The following is a 22,018-nucleotide window of genomic DNA, read 5'->3' on the forward strand; positions in this document are numbered from 1 at the left end:
ACGGGCATAGATGCTGTTTGACCAAGACGCAACTTGATTCAGCTACGTTCTCTCTTGTTCAGGCAAACAATGAAGCTGACTGGTCAAATCAATGCTGTTTCAATGTAAACATGCACACTATTAGCTAAGCATCATAACATGAGACCAAGGTTAGTAGTGACTGCCCTGTCCTCATGATTGATAAGTCTGGATCGTCTGGGTGATCTTACCACAGAAACGCATGTGACAATGCTATGTAGTTGAAAATGAACTCGTCAGAACAATTTTGATTTTGGCGTGAAGTCAGAACAAACTGCGATTGAGCGTAACAAATACGGCGAAATTGTAATAGTTGGCATCTCTTTCTATCCTAAACACATCCCAAACCATGACATGCAAACAGTGCACACCACACTCAGTCATTATTATCATCTCACTGTTCCACAGCTTCCTGCAGTCGTGGGTTGTGCAGCATGTCTTGCAGAAGGTCCACTGCATAGTGCTGTGCGGATGTTGTCTTGCTGTTGATTAGGACGCTGAACACAATCTGCAGAACTTGCTTGATGTTCTCTTTGTTGAAGAACACCTGCACCCACCACAAACAACAAAGCTGCTTTGTTCTTTGTTGAAGAACACCTGCACCCACCACAAACAACAAAGCTGCTTTTCTGAACAATGTTTCTCTATACCCCCAACACCATTCACACCCTTCCCCTCCTCTCCTAAATAATGACACTTGAATGTAAAAATCAATACCCTAACGAAATGACTACAATCATCAGTATGTGTGAAAGGGTCATTTAACAAAATTCCTCCTCCTCTCTGTACCCAAAACTCTTGCCTTGACAAAATGCATGCTTTATACATTATAGTCCCATCACAAAATGTGCATTGTGGTACTATGGTCTGTTTTTCATATTCATCATTGGCACTGGTTGCAAAAGTATAGCTAAGCTAAACAAGGAAACCTGTATGTGCTTGAACTAGTAAAAAGGATATATCTACTCACTTACCATGAAAACCTATATATATATATCTATATATATTTATATTTCTCTATTTATAAATCACTAAAGTATCAAACTAATGTTCATCACAAAAATAAGGCTGTATATTTTGTACTGAGTCTGTTCTGCAACAAGACAACAAAAACACACACCAAAAAAAAACAACACTCCTATAATAAACGAAAAAATAATTCTCAACTGCTTCATCAACAACCACAACTTCTATCAATTCTGACTACAGTGGGTTCTGGTCTCTTCCCACATTTTCCTCTTTACACACTTCTGTGCCAAAAGGCATGTTGCAAGAACGACTTTCTTGTGAAAGCCTACAGTTTCAGTTTCAATTTCTCAAGGACGTGCCACTGCTTTCAGGCAAACCCATGTATGCTACACCACATCTGCGAGGCGGATGCATGACAGCAGCATAACCCAACACGCTTGTCAGCCTTGAGTGCATGCATATACATTTGTGAACCTATCAGAGTGGGTTTCTTCTACAAAATTTTGCCAGAGAACAACACCTAAGTTGCCATGGGATTTTTTTCAGTGCGCAACATGCATACTGCACATGAGAACCTGGTTTATCACCTCATCTGAATGACTAGATGCTCAGTTTGATTTTCCAGTAAAACTTAGGAGAAAGGGCCAGACCAGGATTCGAACCCAAACTCTCGCGAATATTGTATTTGCAGATAAGTATCTAAACCACACTGCCACATTCCTCCATTCAAAAGCGGACAACAAGGTTCAGACAAAAAAGCACACCTTATCACCCAGCTCCTCGGTCAGTGACAGACTTATGAACACTGAGAGAGCAAACACAGCAGTCGTCAGGTCCTGATCGGAGAAGAACTTGCACAGTGTTTTGTAGACACGTTGGACATTGTCCTGGTTGAGAAAATACAACAATGACATTATATCAAGCAAACAAACATTTGAGGGTTGCATGGCAAAACCAGCTATCGGTAAAAAATATCCGAGTACTAAAAGATAAAATGAGATGATCTTGTGTATATACGGTTAGCATCGCATAACACACACACACACACACACACACACACACACACACACACTCTTAATGGACAAATAATTCTGGATAGTTTAGTTGCAACATACTGGCTATAATTATGCTATGAAAAAAAGCGCTATCACCACCATATAAATTACAAAGGTACAATGGTATCTTTTCAAAAGGTAGAAATACCAGTTCTCTGATAAAACTGGTGAGCAGAAACAAAACGTTCCCTTTATATCCCAGACCTAACCGACCCAACATCATGCAATATGTAAGAACTGTTAAGTTCCTGGGCACATACTAAAAAAAAAAATTTAAAAAAAAAAAAAGTGCTTAATTTTTTACAAGAAGATGACATCAAATTCACAAACTTATACAAACTCAGTTCAGCTTTTACAGATTTTAAGACTTAAAAAAAAGAAAAAAAAAAAAAAAAAAGAAAGAAAAAAAAAGGAGTGCCTCTATTTCTCTGAACTTCTGCCGACCTTTAATGACTTTAGGAACCCTGGCAACTCAATGCCTGACTCATCATGGAAATCAAATACTACTACTACTACTACTACTAATAATGATAATAATAATAAAATGCTCTTCTATAGTGCTGCTCCCTTACAGAGGGGCTCACTGAGCTTCACAAATTAAATATAACATTACCAAGAAAGAAACAACAATTCTTAAGAAAATTCAAATAACAATCACTCATGGCCTTCCTCAAATTACATGTCACAAAAAAGAAGCAACAATCATCAAGAAAAAGAATCAACCATGAAGAAACAGTCATAATCCTTGCAACATGAACAGCACACACACACACACACACACACACTCACACAATTACACACACACACTCACTCACATAACACACTCGCATAACACGCGATCACACACACACACACATGCATGTTGCCTATAGCCCAGCCAACCACAGTGGGGCCAATTTCAGGACTGACCACCTGTCTGTTCTTCAAACCAGTCAAAAGAACACAAAATAATGTTAACATCTTGATTAAAACAACATAAAAAAAAGAACCAGTTTACAAAACTCACCATGGACTTGATGCGGGCCTGGATGGGGAAGTTGTCATGACACAAGTTGGCCAGCACCCCCAGACATGACTGTGTCACAGCAGTCGGCGGGGAGAGGCTGAAATACACAGTGCCACAGCCCTCAACTTCCCTTAGACATGTTACAACTTATGTAGGGTTCCTTGACGCACTTACTTTTAACAAACTGTCACACTAGTATCTACAGAAAAACAATGACAAAAATGACACAGCGACACTCCTCAATTTCTTTCTAAATGTTTACAATAGTTACACACTTAAAGGTTGCTTAAAATAAGTTATAACTAACTGTCAAACTCGTACCAAAAACAAATACAACAAGAAAGGCAAGGCCTTCAAGACTCACTTGTGATACACTTTAAGCAAAAAAAAAAAAAAAAAAAAAAAAAAAAAGAATTAAAAAAAAAAAAAAAAAAAAAAGTTCAGTGAAATGTGTTCTCTATTCGTTATTATAATTATATAATAAATATTCACATTAAAAAACAAAAATTAAAAAAAAGGTTTCCAAGCAGATTCGAACCAAGGATGTTCAGATCACGAACGATTGGTTTCATCCATTCGGCTGACGCAGGTTCAACAACGACGTTCAAAAATTATTAATTAAGCATGTTCTTTTAGCGGAATAAATCAACAGCGGCGATCAATGTATTAATGCCATTTAAATCAAGCTATTTTGGTATATCTCTGGCATTTAAAAATTTCTTTCAAGTCCAAGGTAAAGGAGACGTTCCTACACACTGCAATGTGTTTCCGTTTCTTTATAGATCTGCAGAGATCCGTGTTCAACAACTCTTTGTGGCAGTCACTGAGAAACTACTATACGGACCATTCAATTTCTCTGTTCTGTTCATTCTAGTTAATTCAGTATCCACTTTAAAACATTCATATGCAATAAACATGTCGATGATTATTTAAGAAATTCTTTTAATTCAGCGGTAAATTCATGCCGTTATCCATAATTATTATGATTCTGTTATATCATCATTATCCTTATTGTTATTGATACTTAGTTTCATGTCGCCTCCCTTCTGTCTAAGACCAAGCTCTAAGTGCTTTACAAATACAGAGTCATTGCACAACAGGCTGCCTACCTGGGCAGAGCCGAATGACAGATGCCTCATCAATTGTTTCCCATGTCATGTTTCTAGTTACCCAAGATAATTTGCCAGATACAGATGGTAACTCACATCTGTTTCACAAGGTAGTTGATGAGTTCATCAACAAAGCTTTCGTGAAAACTGATCCGGTGTCCATACGTAACTCGCTGAAGTAGCTGCAAACACTGAAACACAACAATAAAAAGACATTTATAACTACCGTGCTCAAGTTACTTGTCAACACTAGTAAAAATAATAATAATGGATACCTGTTGAGCGCTTTCCCCCCTTAAAGGAAACTCAAAGCACTTTACAATAAACATTAAACACATACACACACATGCAATAAGTTGAATAACTTACAAAAGGAAGAAGAAAAAGAATAATGATTTAATGTACAAAAGCATGAAACAGCCTCAAAGATTATGTATATTATATTACTTAATTACACACACACACGCCCTGTCCTATAAATAAAAGAATACCTTATGTACTCTGTTGCCCCCTCTGATCCCCCGCACCATTTACCACACACCATTATCCTTTCCATTCTTAAAAATATAAACAAAGAAACATGTAACGCAACAGAAAAAGGCATGCACCAAAAATTTACAGTTATAACAAAATTATATTATAATTGTTGTTATTTGAACTTAGTTACTCAGTGCATCACTCACAATGCCAGTGGCCGAGTATGAAAAAGTGCTTTCAGCATGATATATATCACAACAGAACAAAATACTCACACAAAAAATACATGCGCACACACAAATAGCATGCACAAACCTATGCATGAATGAATACACACACAAATAAGCGAACACAAACATACACAAACACATGAGACAGCACAGATCTTTATATCCATACAACCCCTAAACAAACAGTGCTAACAAAAGACAACCAGTCTTTAACTAGTTTAAGACAAAAAAAGTCAACGCACAACAAGAGTGAGGTTGTCATCAGGAGAACCACCAAACGTCTTGAGAATGCCAGCCAGCACATGGTCCATGTTGAAAGACTCCTGCATCATCCCACACAGCTCCACATCCTTCACTGGAAAACAACAATGAAACCCAGTGAAACACTGCAATATAAAACATTAATAACAACAGTGAACCCCAGTAATGTAGGCAGTCAGGAATCATGTGGCATGTATGGTGATTAAAATAAAACCCTTTATCATTATGAATCTAAATCATAATTAAGGCAAAAACAAACATGTCAATGGAAAGTTACTAACAGTTTTGAACTTCCTCAGTATCTCGCAACAAATTATAAAGCACTGAAAAAAATCATAAAGCTATAAAGGAAAGAAAAGGAGCTCCTCTTCACTTCATCCCGCCACAACCAAACACACACACACACACACACACACACAAGATAAGTGGAGAGAGAAGAGACAGAAAGAAAAAAAAAGTCATAAAACACAAAGCAAAAATCACAAGAAAAGAAAACAAGCCAACAAACAAAAAGAGGAAAAAGAAGAAAATTAAAGTAGATGAAATGAAACAAACAAAAAATACAGGAAAGAATATAAAAAAATAATGAAATAAAAGAGAACAAAAACAAAATAAATAATCCAAACAAAAAGAAAAAAAAGAGAAAGGTTAAATGAACACAAACACACATCATTTCTTCTCTCCCTTAACTCTGTGAAGAGTCTTTGGGGTGCCGCACAGAACTGCTTGAACACCACTTTCCTTGGTTGCATGTCAAAGCTTGGGTCTCAGTCACACACACACACACACACATGTGCACAAACACGACTCCCACACACAGAAAACCTGTGACTGAGACTGACCCAGGTTGGTGAAGATGTGCAGACACTGCAAAACCAGTCCTGGCTTGCTGCTGGCGGTGCTGATAATATCCCTGAGGCAGGTTATGCAATTAACAGTCGCCATCTCGTTGGGTCGAAGCGACTTCAGTGACTCACTGCGAGCCGACACCGTCTGCAACATCTGATGGCCAGGGCAACAGGACACAGGTACATAATAATAATAATAATAATAATAATAATGGTATTTATATAGCGCTGAATCTTGTGCAGAGACAAGTCAAAGCGCTTTCGCACCAGTCATTCACACGCATGCATAACTCTAAAACTGTAGAAACTAAAGACAAGGAAGAGGCAGGCAAGGGAGGCTATTTTGGGAAGAGGTGGGTTTTAAGGCCAGACTTGAAAGAGCTGAGTGTGGAGACTTGACGAAGCAAAAGAGGAAGTTCATTCCAATTGCAAGGTCCAGAGACAGAGAAAGAACGGCGGCCAACTGTCGAGTGTTTGAATCTGGGTATGCGTAAACAGAGTGGATCTGAAGCTGATCGTAGTGAGCAAGATGGAGTGTAGAGGTGAAGGCAGCCGCAGAGATAGGAAGGGGCAGTTTTGTGAATACATCTATAACATAGAGTGCTGATCTTGTACATTATTTGGTGTGAGACAGGGAGCCAGTGGAGATGTTGCAGAAGAGGAGTGATGTGCTCAGATCTTTTCTTTCTGAGGACGAGTCAGGCAGCAGAGTTTTGTATGCAGTGAAGGGACTGAATGGATGAAGCAGGCAAACCAGACAACAGAGTTACAGTAGTCAAGGCGAGAGAGAATGAGAGAAACAACAAGTCTAGATGTTGCGTCAGTGGACAGATATTTCCGGACGGCACTGATGCGCTGCAGTTGACAGTAAAGGTACATCAGAATTATAAAAGTATGGAAGGCAAAGGCAAAGAAAAAGAACAAAAAAAGTCATACTTATAGCACCAGCTACCAACTCCATACGTCATCACCACCACTCCCAAAAGTGTATACTGAGCATCATGAAGAAAAGCACAAATAAAATAAATGTAGCCAAGCCAAGCATTGATCCCCAATGATATTGTGTTGACTACATTTTGAGATTTTAACTGTTTCAGTGTTTGTCATCATGTGCTGTGGCATTTTTAGTACTTCTAGTTCTACACAAAAAATGCGAAGTTATGGATGAATACATCATATCTACTTTGTCACTGCCAAAATGATTTATTTATTTATTTTTATTTTTATTTTTTACAAAATGTAAGTCTGTAAGTGCTGACACAGAAGAATCATTACAGGATTTAAATAAATTTTAAAGGAAGGAACTTAAGCAGATACGACAAGAGGTTTGACATAAACATAAAAACAACCACCAAGAGATGGGATACTTTTAATTATTCATAATTTCCATTTCTCACTGTTTACTTCCATCTGAATACTTACTTCTAACTGATGCAACAGGTAACTCATGTTACTGTTGCTGCGGTTGTTGTTGTACTGGTCGGCAGCCATGCCAACTGCTTTGATACAGGATGAAATCTCCATCCTCTAGTCTTTTTTTCTTGCCAGGTGTGTCAGTTTCTGTTAGAAAAAACAACAACAAATGCTGGTGAGTATAACGGAAACAGACTCTGAAAAAGATCATTATTTCTTTCCATGTGTTTGTCACAGTAAGGAAACACCATCCAACTTTTTATATATAAGAGTAACATCATTTATTTATGTCACTATATGTTTTACTGTATATATATATTAGTATCATTACCATATTTCTGTAAATTGTTGTGATTGAGGACAGAAGGAGATCTGGAAAAGGCAAGGAGGCTGGAGGGAGAGGGACTGGGGGTAGCATTAAGGTGGTGGGAGAAAAATAGGAAACATAGGTACTATTATTTGTATTAAGTATCATGAGAAATATGGAATATAATTTAACTGGTACATATTAATTTAGGAGTGAGCCTGAATACAAAATGAACTTGATGACAATTACAGTATCAAAAAATATCCACAAATACTTTCTACATGGAGGTATTTAACTAAACAATTATAGAGCTGCCTCTTTTCACTCTGTCTGCTTTATTGCCATATATTGGTCGTCAGTCTTCCCAAACATTACACAAATACTTGAAATAGACCACATCATTAATTAGGTTCCTTTTAGTTTTACCTGTTCCCCAGTATTCCTTTTCTGTTTACTAACTTGTGCTGGCAAAAAAGAAAAAAAAGAAAAAAGGCGCCGAGTCACAAAATCCATGGCAACTCAGATACAGACAGTGCAACACTGCCACTGTAATTGTATTGACTCACTCAATCATTGCATGTGATTTTTGTGAGCCATTCAATTTTCAAAACTGTTTTATTTGTATGTTTTATCACTTTGCCTGTGGAAGATTATTGTGTCAAGTTTCATTTCATCATGAAAGAAACCATCACATTTGATTTTAAGTATTTCAGCTTGTGTTTATTTTCTGTCAGGTATTTTGTATTAAATCGCAAGGTAAATACAGTAGCAACTATAGTATGCTTTTGTGAAAGTTTTTTCACTCTTGCCTGCAATCAAGTTTTTCATTACACTTTCTGTCAAGTCTCCCACTTGTTCTAATTGTACTGTGAAGACTGATTCAGAGTCAGCTGACATTTCAGCCCAACAACTTTACTCAATAAGTCATTTTGAAATAATTACAATGTAACTTTTGTTTTGCTTTAAGCAGTCTGCTGATTGTTGTGTCTCTTGAAACCTCTATTGTCCATACTAATTATTCATATCAATAATCTATTGTCACCACTCCACACAGACAAGCAACAGAAAACTTACAATAGATGCATGATGTTGGCTAAGAGTAAGACTTGGACATGTACAAGTTTAATGAGAGTTGAATGCAACACTGCAATAAGAGAATAAAAGATTGTTACAATAAATTGTTTTCTATTACTCTTTTTTGCCACAACAGATTTCTCTATGTGAAATTCGGGCTGTTCTCCCCAGGGAGAGCGCACTTCTACATTGACAGCACCACCCATTATTTGTATTTTTTCTTGTCTGCAGTTGTTTTTTTTTAATTTTTCCTATCAAAGTGGACTTTTCTACAAAATTTTGCCAGGGACAACCCTTTTGTTGCAGTGGGTTCTTTTACATGCACGAAGTGCATGCTGCACACAGGACCTCAGTTTATCATCTCATCCAAATGACTAGCATCCAGACCACCACTCAAGGTCAAGTGGAGGGGGAGAAAATACATTACTGGCAACCGTGCCAGGATTCGAACCCGTGTGCTCAGATTCTCTCACTTCCCAAGCGGTTGTGTTACTTCACCATCACTTCACATATGGTTACAGAAGGTGTTGGTTGTAAAATATTTCTCACTTTGGATAAGAAGTGTCCAACATTTCAGGTCTGTCTTCAGGGACTGTGTTAGTAGGAAATGACAGTGCAGGTAAAAGCAGAGCTTAAGAAAAGTGTTAAGTATAAATCAGTAAAGGAAGGCGATAGTGAACAGAGAAGGGAGTAGAGATCTAGAATTAGAGAAGGTGGGAGAAGAAGATCCAGAATGGGAAGGGGCGTGGGGGGCCGGGGGGGTAAAGTGGCTGGAAAAGAGGGTTACCACCTGCATTATCAGTATCAGTATCTCAAGGAGGCGTTACTGTGTTGGGACAAATCCTTTACTGCGTTGGGACAAATCCATATATACACTACACTACATCTGCTGTGCAGATGCCTGACCAGCAGTGTAACCTAGCACTTATCCAGGCCTTGAAAAAAACAAAAACAAAAAAACAACAAAACCACCACACCTTCAGAAGACATGGAAACACACATAATCACCAGCCTTGACAGAGTGGCCAGTGGCATCACCAGACCTCCACTTCCCACTCACTAACTGCTCTCGCTTTCCTTTTTCCACTAAAGCTGTTGTTGCTAACATGCATGATTTGATGAAACAGTAAATGAACGTGTTCTACATTGTCCGAACGATTGAGCTGTAAACACTATACTGATGTCTACAAAAAAAGTGTTGGTGATCTGTCTACTGTTTACATTTATTGATTTACAGAGTAGAAAGCAGACGTACACAATATTACAGTCAAAACACTACATGTTCAGACTTGATGTTGAATATGGGGCTGCAGATCTGCCTTTGTCGTAAGTTCATTTTGGCAAGCGAATCGGTAACTAATCATATTGTAGTTGTTATAGAGGTTACAGTAGTCTGCAATTTAAAAGTAATGTGTATGTACCACCTTTCAACGATGCCACGGAGTCTGTTGGTTGTCTAATGAAGGCTTTAGGAATCTCCAGGAAAGAAGTCCATTCAAACTACGCGCCCTGTAATCTCGCGGTCGCGAACTTTTCTCTTTCATAATACCATCATCACTTTTTTATGGATTTCAGTAGCAAATCTAAATTATTTCATTTTTACCATAAATGTCTATACGTAAGGAAAGCTAGACAATAATGGAAATTTTGTTGCGTTTACTTTTTTTTTCCTCCAGAATGTTATTGATCAAAATGGCTGCGCCTATGGGGCGATTGTGAAAGTACTGTTCAGTGCGTGCGTTCTCTCTCGCTGTCCCTCGACGTATCGCATTTCCTCAAGTCGCTTCGATCCTATGTGTGTATCATGATAATCATTCTGAGTATACGCACGTTTGCTGTGCCATAATGAGTTTTGTTTGTCACTCCTTCAGTCCCGGTGTATGTGTCTGTGTCTCAGTGCATGTATGTGGGAGGGGGGGGGGGGGGGGGGTACGGGCAACTCAAAGGCAACCGAGGGGGGAAAAACAGAAAGAAAAAAAAAGAAAGGTAGGGCCGACTTTTAAGAAAAAGAAAAAAAAAAGACACATTGCATGCACCTGTGTACCAGCTCGAGCTAAGCACTTTTGTATATTATTAATCAACTTCATGATTGTGGACACTGAACGGATGATGTATGTGCATCGGAGTGCAGCAATATATGGGGAAGATGTTTGCAGACATCATGATCATGAGAAGCCGGTGATCTGCTGTCCCCAGTTTAATAGTTGTTGACTACAGCAGTTATGTCTAATCAGTAATCTACCCAGACTTCTTTGATTATTAAAAAAAAAAAAAAAAGCAAAAAAAAGCAGCAGCATTACATGCCATGTGATGAAGGCCAGCAGTATGGTGACAAAGGTGCATCATTCAATTGTTGGGGACAGAGATCTAACCAGCTTTTTTTTTCGGCAGATGTGGTGCAGTGTTATCAAGATCAGTTCACATGATATGATGCCATCTTGAAACTGAAACAAAACAGGGAAGAAGTAACTGTGATAAAAAGCCCACTGTCTGACCACAGGTCAATTATAAATTTGGATGAATGTATACTTCATGAATGCTATGTAGCTTCCGTTACTGGTTTTCAGTCAGCCTTCTCTCTCTCCCACCCACCCTATCTCTCCATCTCTCTTTCTCTCTGTCTGTCAGACAGACTACAACTAACAGTAAATCTCAATAATACCAATATTATAGTTTTCCGCAATGGAGGTCATCTTTCGACTCATGAAAAATGGTGCTATGGTGATAGGGAAATAAAAGTAACAAATACATATTAAATATTTAGGAATGTTATTCACAACTAAATTGAGTTTGATGTCTACATGGGATGAAGCAAATGGAAAAGGGAAAAAAGGTGTAATCCAAATTATAAAATAACGTAGGAGACTGCGTTCGACTGACACACAGCTTTTCTGGAAACTTTTTGACATACAAATTGAACCACCCTTGAACTATGGATCGGAAATATGGGGACTCATGTCAAATAACCAAATGGAAAAGGTACATACATTTGCAATGAAGCACTTTCTTGGTGTCCCATTACACTCATCAAACACTATAATGTATGGCGAAACCAGCAGGTACCCTTTGCATATTAGATCAGTTGTAAAATGCATAAAATATTGGCTCAAGCTAACAATCAATATTTCAAAGAGAGTATATTAAGATTAAAACAAATAAATGGCATAAAATCTGCTTTGCGAAGCTCAGATGGAGAGCACTTGGACTGAATGCCAACAGAAGATTGTTCAATTCAGACATAGCAACATCTCCTTGCCCAGTGTGTGGCGCAAGCCCAGAAGATGAAAATCATTTCATGTTTAACTGCAAAAGATATGATGAATTGCGAAAAAAAACTGTACCATTTCTATACAGCTCCAGCGCAGAGAAAAGATTTGTTCGGCATACTGATGACAGAAAATGAAGATAAAATATGTATCTTGCAAAATATGTATCTGATACAATAAATATATGGAAAACGTCCGTCATCGGTCCAAATATTTGTTAATCAATAAAAATTAGTATGGGTTCTATGATGAAAAGACATAGATAAAAAGGAAGGGCTACATTTGGATGGTCAATCTCGACATAGTAATTATATGTGTTCGTATTGATATGATGGGTTTTGATGTTCAGGCATAAATAATTATTTCAGGACTTATATGTACTTTAGTATGTGTTTGTATTGATATGATGTGTGTCGATGTTACATACATAAATATTTATCATTTGATTTATATCATGTACTTTGTTTCCTGTGTACTGTCCAAACCTTGGTGATGAACGACTGAAAAAAAGGCACATTATCCCCCTGTCATATGTACTTTAAGCAAATGACAAAGTGCCAGTGTTGCAAATCTCTTATTAGTTTATGTTGTTTCAATTCAGTTTTCCTTTCTGTTCCATTTTGTCTATTTTGCAACATTTTATTCTGATTAGTACCTACTATGTCACTAGAGCTTTTCAGTTAATGACATTAAACATTTCAGTGTTCAGTGTTCTTTCTCTCTGTCACCTTCTCTCTCTGTCTCTGTCTCTCTGTCTGTCTGTCTCTCTCCCTCTCTCCAATCCTAGTACTATTGTTCAGAAACCAGCAGTGGAAAACACATTTCCTGTTTTCCATGCGAAATAACTGAAACACTGTTTTTTTCTTTCAGGTTTCAGTCTTACTGAACAGAATGCAGAAATCCCAGCAGAAAGTCTTCCTTGGGCAAGCTTTGTCAGCATGTGCAGACTTCCTGACAGAATACCTCCCACTGGCCAATGCTCATGCTGTGGACTTCATCATTCACGATGCCTGGAACACCGTGCTGCCCTCACGCATCCAGTGTGAGCTGCTGGCTCTGTCAGAAGAGCAACTCTTTCAGTTACCATCAAACTGCATTTGTCATGAACCATACTCACCACACAAGCCAAGCAAGGCACCAGAAGAATGCAAACAGAATACAGAACTTGAAAAACGTTTTGGAGATGTTCAGCTACATACTGATGAAGTTAAAATGTGTGAGGGGAAAAGTGAATGGGCCAGTGATACACACAGTGCTGAATCAGAATCAAACGGTGAAGTCCTCAAGAAAGAGACAAAGAAAAATCAAGATTCAAAAGGAGCTGTCTGGAATCATGATTCACTCAGAGTTTTTTTGGAGGCGGTCAAAGAGCATTGTTTGGACAGGCTGCTGAGTCTGAATGAGTCAATGGACAACTTAAGTTCTTGGTTAGACAGCAGAGATGGGTGTGGGGTGAAGAGGGTGCCGTTTGTGCATGCCTTCATGAATGAGAAGAAGATGCATGAAGTAGAAATGATGGCCGATTTATGTGCTCGGATATTTGACAGATCATCTGCTGATCTTGTGAGTATTCTGTAAAGTTGTGATTATTAATGAGTGTCTCTGTATTTTACATCAGTGATGCATGATGTTAACTAGATAAGTAAACATCCAAGATGTTATGAATTTCCTCTCCCCCCATCCCCCTTCCCTTTCCTTCACCATTATTCACCATGATTATTGTTGGAGGTGGGCTGAGGGAGGTTAGGTTGTTTTTTATTTACTCAATATTTGTATGCTTGTTAACACAACAACATTGTCTCAGACACCACCACCCACCCCTATTCAAGTTTGAACTTCATGACTGCAGCCTGTTGTGCCCTTGTAAAAATGTCTTTTTTAGTCCAGCTGCATTTGTCAGTATACAGTGTGCGCGTATTTTATATTCACTCCAACTACATGCCTGTCTTTAACAAAGTATGTTTACAGTAGTAATGCAAGCTGATCTTGTTCTGTCTTACAAGCTTGCTTGATTTGTCATGTCTTGAAAGTTCAAGTTGCCTTGTCTTGTCCTGTCTTATCAATAAATATGGCATGAATTGATGAAATTAGTGCCATCAAGTAAATAGCATTTCATCCAACAGTGATTGTGTCAGTCTTCTGTGTAACAGGTGATCGACATAGGGAGTGGCAAAGGCTACCTCAGCACCCATCTCTCTCTGCAATGCCATCTGCCCGTCATCGGCATCGACTCACAGCCACACAACACATCGGGTGCAGTACAGCGTGCAGTGAAACTGGAGAGACAGTGGAACACCTTGGTGAAACATGAACAGAAAAAGGCGGAGAAGAAGGTTCAGCAGCAAGAGTTCCATCTCGGAATAACAGCAGAATGTTCCATGTCCTCTGACATGTCTTGTGATACAGCACAGGGACAGTCAAGTTATGTTTGTAATGATGCATGCTCATTAATCTCTAACAAGGACAGTCATCAGAAAAAAGCTAAACACCAAATACATCAGTCTAAAGGTAGCAAAGAAGATTCAGAATCAAAGTCAAATCAAAATTCAAACTTTTGTAGCAAAAATCAAAACTCCAGGTCAGAATCTACACGACTACCTAACAAAAATGAGACAGACACGGCACACCTACCGCAACGAAAAGAAGAACTCAAACGAGCCGAAACACAAACTGAGCGGTCATCAAAAGCAAGTTCAAAGCACATCGCCGTGACCATGTTTGTCGACCCAGACACCTGTCTGTCCGAGCTTGTCGACGAGTCCATCAATACGCTTTGTCCAGAGAAGCAGGCCCAAGATGTGAGGCTGCTGCTGACAGGACTGCACACCTGTGGTCCCCTGGGTGCCAGCATGCTGCGCCTGTTTGTGAAGGACGAGGCGGTGAGGGTGGTGTGTGGGGTGGGCTGCTGCTACCAGCTCATGCAGGAAAGGTTCACAGGTGATTCAGGACTCTGGCAGAATCCTTGGAAGTATCAACAGGAATCAGGAAGACTGATGGGTAACACACAGCTTGAATGTTGTTTTGGTGGTAGTGGTGGTGGTGGTGTATTGTGTCATATCTGATGGTGGTGGTGTTGTGTTGTAGATATATTGTTTGTAGTTCTTCGGTTTTTTGATTGCCTTGTTTAATTTCGAGCGGTTTTAACCCCTTTGTCTTTTTATTTATTTATTTTTTTAATGCATGGGATGTGTAATTTGCTAGTAAGGTGTTAAGTAAATGTCTTCAAACTGTGAATGATGTAACAATGTTACACACTTGATTACTTATCGCATATGATTTAAAATTGTATTTGGGGAATCACATGTTTGTGCAGTGATGCATTTTAACGTCATTTACATTGTCTTCAATCTTTTTTTTTAATTTAAAAGACAGTCCAGCGTTGTTTTCAGTTTAAACTTTAAAAATCAAAGCATCTAATTCTGTCACTGATTTTTTCCATTGTTTTCAAACATTTCAGAATTCGTGCCCGACCAGATGGAAGGAGACTTTCCATTGAGCAGTGTTCTGCTGGACAGGAAGATGGCCATTGGTCGCACAGCCCTTAACATAGCATCTCTGGCACTGCCGCGGATGGCTCAGTCTGCTGAGGAGGTAGGCTTTCTTCAGTTTGATATTTACCATGATATTGTGCCATCAATTCTGATAATTACTCATTCAGTGTAATAAGCATGCTTATGAGGAAAATTAAAATGAATCAAAAAACAAAAACTGAAAATAAATTAAATCAGTTTAGGTTAGTCTGATTGAATGATGAATTGTCATCCATTCATCATTTACACATGTATACATGAGGCACCATGACAGAAATGGTTAGGTGTTGGACATCTGATCCAGTGTTCAACAGTGATCAGGGCTCGAGGCCCCGTCTCAGCATGGTGTTATGTTATGAGCTAAGGCATTTTTCTTTAATGACTACCAAGTTAAACCGATTTCTCAGTCAAAGAAGGCTACTCACTTGTGTAGCTTTCGTTGGCGATCCGGCCGGCTTCTTCAGCGCAACTGCTGGGTAGAGAACTAGCAGCTGCGCACATCACCGTGAGCGAACTCACGACAATGCGACTTGACGAATGAGGAGTACACCGAAGGCAGTTTGCGTCGGCCCCGGTTGAGGGTGGGGTTCCTGGCGGTGATGTGGACTGCCTCCTTTACTCCCCTCTGGAACCATCTTGCTTCTCTGTTGAGAACTTGCACATTGCACTTTTCTTTGATTCTCCTCACTCCACTCAGGTGTGAATGGGGGTACCTGACATTGGTTGGTGATGATTAAAATGACAAAAGGAGAAGACTGGGTCCCGATTTCCGTCAGTTCCAGAGCTGATCCCAAAACATATGGTTCAAATTCACTGCCACAATGGCCATAAAAGGCAATGGGGCATGTAATTTGTTTAAAAAAAAAAAAGTATATTTGTGTGTTATATGAGTGCTTATTTTATACTCTCTTTGTTGCTGTGGTTTTGCAGCTGCAGGGCAAAACCTACTACCCCCGGGCGCTGCTCCAGGCCTTCATCCACAGCAAGCTGGGCCACATTCCTCAGGACCTGAAGAAACTGCGCAAACTGGCCAAACAAGCCAGTGGGCCTGTGGACTATGTCAGGAGAGCCATACAGAAACTGAATATCCCTGGTTGTCAGGTGAGTGTTTTGCAGGCAACCATATATGAATTGAATATCCCTGGTTGTCAGGTGAGTGTTTTGCAGGTAACCATACATAAATTGAATACCCCAGGTTTTCAGGTGAGTGTACCACAATCATATGAATTGAATATCCCTGGTTGTCAGGTGAGTGTTTTGCAGGCAACCATATATGAATTGAATATCCCAGATTGTCAGGTGAGTGTTTTGCAGGCAACCAGATTCTGAATATCCCTGATTGTCAGGTCAGGCAAACAGTGTTCATGTGTTTGTGTTCATGTGTTTGTGTGTATTCACTGTTTATAATCTGTGTTGTGCCAGTAAGAAAATTCAGTTGAACTGATGTCAATTTACAAAGATGTACAAGGTAGCCTGAACTGTCAAAGGGTTTTGCTACCTTAAGTAACTTTTTTTTTTCAGCGCATCAGTTTTTATTGTTTGTTAATGTTGTTTTGATCAGTTAAGATGATTAATATGTTTTTATATTCGTCCATACACCAACGAAAGTGAAAGATATTAAATCTTGAATGTTGTGTGTGTGTGTGTGTGTGTTGCTTGTTTGCTTGCATACAATCTGTCTATATCTGTTTATCTCTGTCTGTCTGTCTGTCTATCTACCTATCTGTCTAGATCTGTCTGTCTGTCTTTATCTATGTATCTATCTATCTATATATCTATGTATCTGTATGTGTGTGTGTGCATGCATGTTTTTGTTTATAGACAAGAGCTCATTCTTCACAGCAGACGTGATATGATTTTCCATATGGATGTACATATGTATGCTGCAAAAGATCACAGAAGGATCCAGTGGCTCAAAGTATGAGCTGTTTTTTTACAGGCGACTGAGGAGGAGATTGATCAGTTCCACGCCCAGCACCGCCACATGGAACAGAAGATGGCAGCTTTCTTCCAGCTGAGGGCGGTTCTGGCACCTGTTGTAGAGACAGTGGTGCTCCTGGATAGAATGCTGTACTTGATGGAACAGGTGGGTTGGTTTGTGTGTGTGAGTGGGGGGGGGGGGGGTGCATGTGTATGTGTATGTGTGTGCTTTTGTGTGTGTATGTGCTTGTGTGTTTGCGTGTGCTTATGTGTGTGTGTGTGTGTGTGGCTTTGAGTGTGTGAATAGGTTATGCTATGTGGAGGAGATGGGAGGGGTCTAGAAGATTTTTTGATGAAATGAGGTGAGGTAAATTGTCATTCCCACCACCTTCACCACCCTTCTGATCCTTCTTCAAGTCCCACCACCCATACTCCTTTTTTTTTTTTTTTCTTTTTTCTTTTTTTGTCTCTCTTTTCAGCAGGTTTGGGAAGATGGTTTCCATGCCTTGATGTTTCTGAGGAAACCCTCAGTATACATTTGCGATAGACAAACATGTAGGTGTTTGCAGCTTTGTGTGTGTATACATGTATGCATGTGTATACCTGGACATGAAGGCATGTTTTGTGCATATTCATAAATGTGTGTTTATGGGTTGCATGAGAGAGAGTGTGTGTTTTGTGATGCATGTTGTTTGTGCCTTGTCTTTCAGCAGATAATAATGTTCCCCCCAAAATGGTTGTTGTGCTGTACTCAAATGTCTTTGTCATCCTACATTGTGGTTAAAATTTCCAGGCAGAGTTTGTGAAGATTTTGTCACTTCCTTAATGTATTACCTCCCTTGTATTATGAACATGTGCCATAAGCTCAGCACTTTCAAAGATGAAGGGCACAGAGACTAAAGCCAGTATTGAATGATAGTGTTTACTGCTTCAGTAGGCATGCAGATGCACTTCAGTAGATTGCTTTATTTCTTTTCTCATATTTGGGAGTCAGAAGACTAATTCCTTTTTAAAAAGAATCTTACTCTATCCCTCAATTTTGTTTTAATAGCCTTTAACCAGATACCCTTTAACCTTGGTTTTAAAATCCTTGGATGTCTCTTCATTTTAATTCTACAGTGTGTGTGTGTGGGGGGGGGGGGATGTATGGGTGTGGGTGTGAGTTTATGTGCTGGGTACACTAGTTTGTCAGAGAGTGGTCTGTGAGACTGCAAATTGTTAATGCGTTGTGCATCTGTGTGCATGTGTGTATATGTGTCTGTGTCTGTGTGTGCATGCAGCTTGCGTTGGTCTTTAATTGTGCATGTGTGGGTTGTCATTGGTTCACTAAGCATAGCCTATTTTCTTTCTTGTTTTTATTTCAATCTTTTGCCTCATACATATCTTTCCTGGCACTATATTTCATATTATTTTATGTTACTGAAATTATATGTATTACATTTTTTTAATTGATATGTATTTTTCAAGTTTATTTATTTATTCTTATATTTATTTGTATATCTTATTTATCTTATTTCATTTCTGTTCATTTATTCATTCATTTGTTTGGCTCTCAAGGCCTGATGAGCACAGTATCAGAATCAGTATCAGTAGCTCAAGGAGGCGTCACTGCGTTCGGTCAAATCTGTATACGCTACACCACATCTGCCAAGCAGATGCCTGACCAGCAGCGTAACCCAACGCGCTTAGTCAGGCCTTGAGAAAAAAAAGAAAAAAGAAAATAATAATAATAAAGAAAATGAAAAATAGAATAAAATGAAAAAAAAAGATTAAAAAAAGACAAATAAATAAATAAATAATAATGATGAGCACATTGACTTATAAATGTGAAGGTCAGGCATCTGCTCACCCCCGTTCTTTTTGTTCTTTTTTATAGCAGATGTGGATCTGTCTGCATGCTCTGACACCTTTTTATAGCAGATGTGGATCTGCCTGCATGCTCTGACACCTTTTTATAGCAGATGTGGATCTGTCTGCATGCTCTGACACCTTTTTATAGCAGATGTGGATCTGCCTGCATGCTCTGACACCTTTTTATAGCAGATGTGGATCTGCCTGCATGCTCTGACACCTCCTTGAAACTGAAACCTCAGTTGTGTATAATTCAGTGGTCGTGTATCAATGGATGGCCTTGTACTGATTGAGGGTCTTGCCCAGACTGATGGATGGTCATGTATCATCTGATTGCGTTGCATCAATTGATGGTTTTATTGTCAGGATTGCGTGGAGAATGCGTTCCTCGTGCGTCTGTTTGACCCAGTTGCCTCCCCTCGCTGTCACGCCATCATCGCCTTCAAGGAGGAAGACAGTCTGAAACCTTCTCACCTCTTCTGAACTCCACAGCGTCTCTGTCAGAATTAACTTCCTTTTTGAGCAGAAACCAAAGAATGTAATCTAATGTTAAGTGTACCTGTGTGTGTGCTACAAAAATGTGTGTGTCTGGGTGTTTGAGTGTATGCATGTGTACGTGTGTGAAATAAAAGCAGATTGACTGTGCTTTGTAATAAGATGTCAAGAGAGTGAAAAGTATTATGCTAAATTAAAAAGGATGGGTTGCCCATGAGTATTTTCTAAGTTTAATCAGTTATAACCATGTGTGTGTGTATGAGTGTGTGTGTTTGTGTGCAATGTTTTTGATGTATGTTTGCATTTATGCCTTGTGGTATTATTCAATATGTGTGCATGGTGTGTATGTTATCTGCATGCATTTGTGTGCGTGGATATCAGTTTTTTGTTGTGGATGTATAGATGACTTCAAGTGCACATGACAGTGGTCTGGTTTGGTTTAATTTACTTTTATGTGTGCCTGAGAGTGGACGTGCAGTATTTAATGCCATTGAGGAATTCACTTAGTGTGGAGTTCTGTTTGTCAGAGTGAAATATTTTTCTGCTGTGGCAAAGTGTGTATTCAATACATAATGGAGACTGTGTTTTACATTCAATACATATTGGAGATCATGTTTTACAACAGTGAATAGATCATTTTGAAATCAATGTGTATGTGTGTTTGTATGTGTATACATATGCGTGTGTGGAGTCTTCAATTTTCCACCTTAAGTGATATAAAGTGTACATGTGTGTGTGTGTGTGTGTGTGTGTGTGTGTGAAAATGTATGTTTTACTTTTCTCATAATTTGTCAACAGTAGTCTTTTTTTCTTTCATTTATTTCATTAATGACCTATCTGACACTACACTGACATCTCCCAAATATCAGTGCAATGAGATGGTGTGTAGTGACAATGCCACATTTAAATTTTTTTTTTTTATATATCCAGGATCAAACTTGAAATCTTCTGAATGCAAACTCAGTTAACGCTCAGCCATGTGAAGTATGGCTTAGGTATCTTACCCTAGTGATGCAGTTCCTCCCTCCTCTCTACACATCTCTGCTGGCTTTCCATCAATGCTTCCCCAGATATACCCCACTTCCTTCCTCCCCTTCTTGTTATTCACCTGTCTTCTTCTGTATTGTAGACAGTTTCTTTTTTTTTTTTTTGCTCACCCATCATCTGTACTGTTTCAGTAGCATTACTCCCATGCCGCTCATTCCAAGTCTTCCATACACAGCCACACCCGGATTCGCCTGTCGCAGTCCCAGTGCCGGCAGTCCATAGGGAACCATTGGTGCTAGGTTGCCAGAGGCCACACACCATATGAGACCCTGCACTGCTGCTGAGCCACTTTGGTGGTGTTCGGCAGTGCCTGTTCTGATTTACCACACTTTGGACACCACCTACAAAGCTCTCTACTGACGACAATAGTGATAACACTTTTAGAAGTAGAGAAGAAAAAGTCCCTACAAGGCACTTTTTTCCTTACCTTATGAAGAATAAGATATCAAAGACTTAAATGAAACTATACGGAACACAATGAGGGGAAAGTATGGCTGTCAAAGTCGTTCACAAGCTACAAAGTCCCATGCCTCTGTTCTTCGAACAACACAACCTTCACTGATGAACCAAGACCCAAATCCTGAACAACTTGACCTTTCTAAGGACTCTCTGCCAAGAGGTCGTTGAACTCTGGTCAAGTCGGGGGATAAGTCGTGTTGGCCTAGAGGTTACACATCCATCTAGGAAGCAAAGGAATCTGAGCACACTAGTTTGGATCTCCCCCTCCACTAGAACCTGAGTGGTGGTCTGAATGCTAGTCATTTGGATGTGTCGATAAACCAAGGTCCCGTGTGCAGCATGCACTTATCGCACATAAAAGAACTGAAGGAAACAAAAGGGTTGCCCCTGGCAAAAATCTGCAGAAAAACCCACTTCGATAGGAAAAGAACTAAAACTGCAGGCAGAAAAATACAAAAAAAAATGGGTGGCGCTCTCAGTGTAGCGATGCGCTGTCCCTGAGGAGAGCAGCCCAATTTTCACACTGTGAAATCTGTTGTGACAAAAAGAGTAATACAATACAATATAGTAACTCAATACAATATGCTATCGACAAACCTTACCAGGTGTAGGGCTACACCCACCACACATCAGACAGGCCGCAGTGCCTGTTTAGTGATGGACGATGGTGGTGGGACAAGGGT

General features: G+C 39.3%; 2 protein-coding genes across 3 annotated transcripts in view; one reads left to right on the plus strand and one right to left on the minus strand.

The window, feature by feature from the left end:
* LOC143297972 (protein CIP2A homolog L-like) overlaps positions 1-10,358 on the minus strand; it is a 30,887-nt gene extending 20,529 nt beyond the window's left edge. Inside the window, exons 1-8 of one of the 2 annotated variants that reach the window (XM_076610602.1) lie at positions 10,192-10,358; positions 7,396-7,533; positions 5,968-6,127; positions 5,107-5,219; positions 4,254-4,348; positions 3,049-3,145; positions 1,752-1,874; positions 417-565 (exon numbers count right to left, since the gene is read on the minus strand). In XM_076610602.1, the coding sequence (XP_076466717.1) occupies positions 417-565; positions 1,752-1,874; positions 3,049-3,145; positions 4,254-4,348; positions 5,107-5,219; positions 5,968-6,127; positions 7,396-7,497 (839 nt within the window). In that variant the 5' untranslated portion in view covers positions 7,498-7,533; positions 10,192-10,358. The remainder of the gene's footprint in view (positions 1-416; positions 566-1,751; positions 1,875-3,048; positions 3,146-4,253; positions 4,349-5,106; positions 5,220-5,967; positions 6,128-7,395; positions 7,534-10,191) is intronic. The other variant, XM_076610603.1, reaches the window with a different exon arrangement.
* A 69-nt stretch (positions 10,359-10,427) lies between these two features.
* LOC143297973 (putative methyltransferase-like protein 25) lies at positions 10,428-20,453 on the plus strand. Its single transcript, XM_076610604.1, has 7 exons — positions 10,428-10,562; positions 12,904-13,596; positions 14,184-15,030; positions 15,491-15,624; positions 16,494-16,664; positions 17,503-17,649; positions 19,701-20,453. Exons 2-7 carry the CDS (start codon positions 12,925-12,927, stop codon positions 19,815-19,817), a joined length of 2,088 nt encoding a protein of 695 aa, XP_076466719.1. The 5' UTR covers positions 10,428-10,562; positions 12,904-12,924; the 3' UTR covers positions 19,818-20,453.
* The last annotated feature ends 1,565 nt before the right edge of the window (positions 20,454-22,018 follow it).

This window comes from Babylonia areolata, chromosome 23 (assembly GCF_041734735.1).
Source record: "Babylonia areolata isolate BAREFJ2019XMU chromosome 23, ASM4173473v1, whole genome shotgun sequence".
NCBI lineage: Eukaryota > Metazoa > Mollusca > Gastropoda > Neogastropoda > Buccinidae > Babylonia > Babylonia areolata.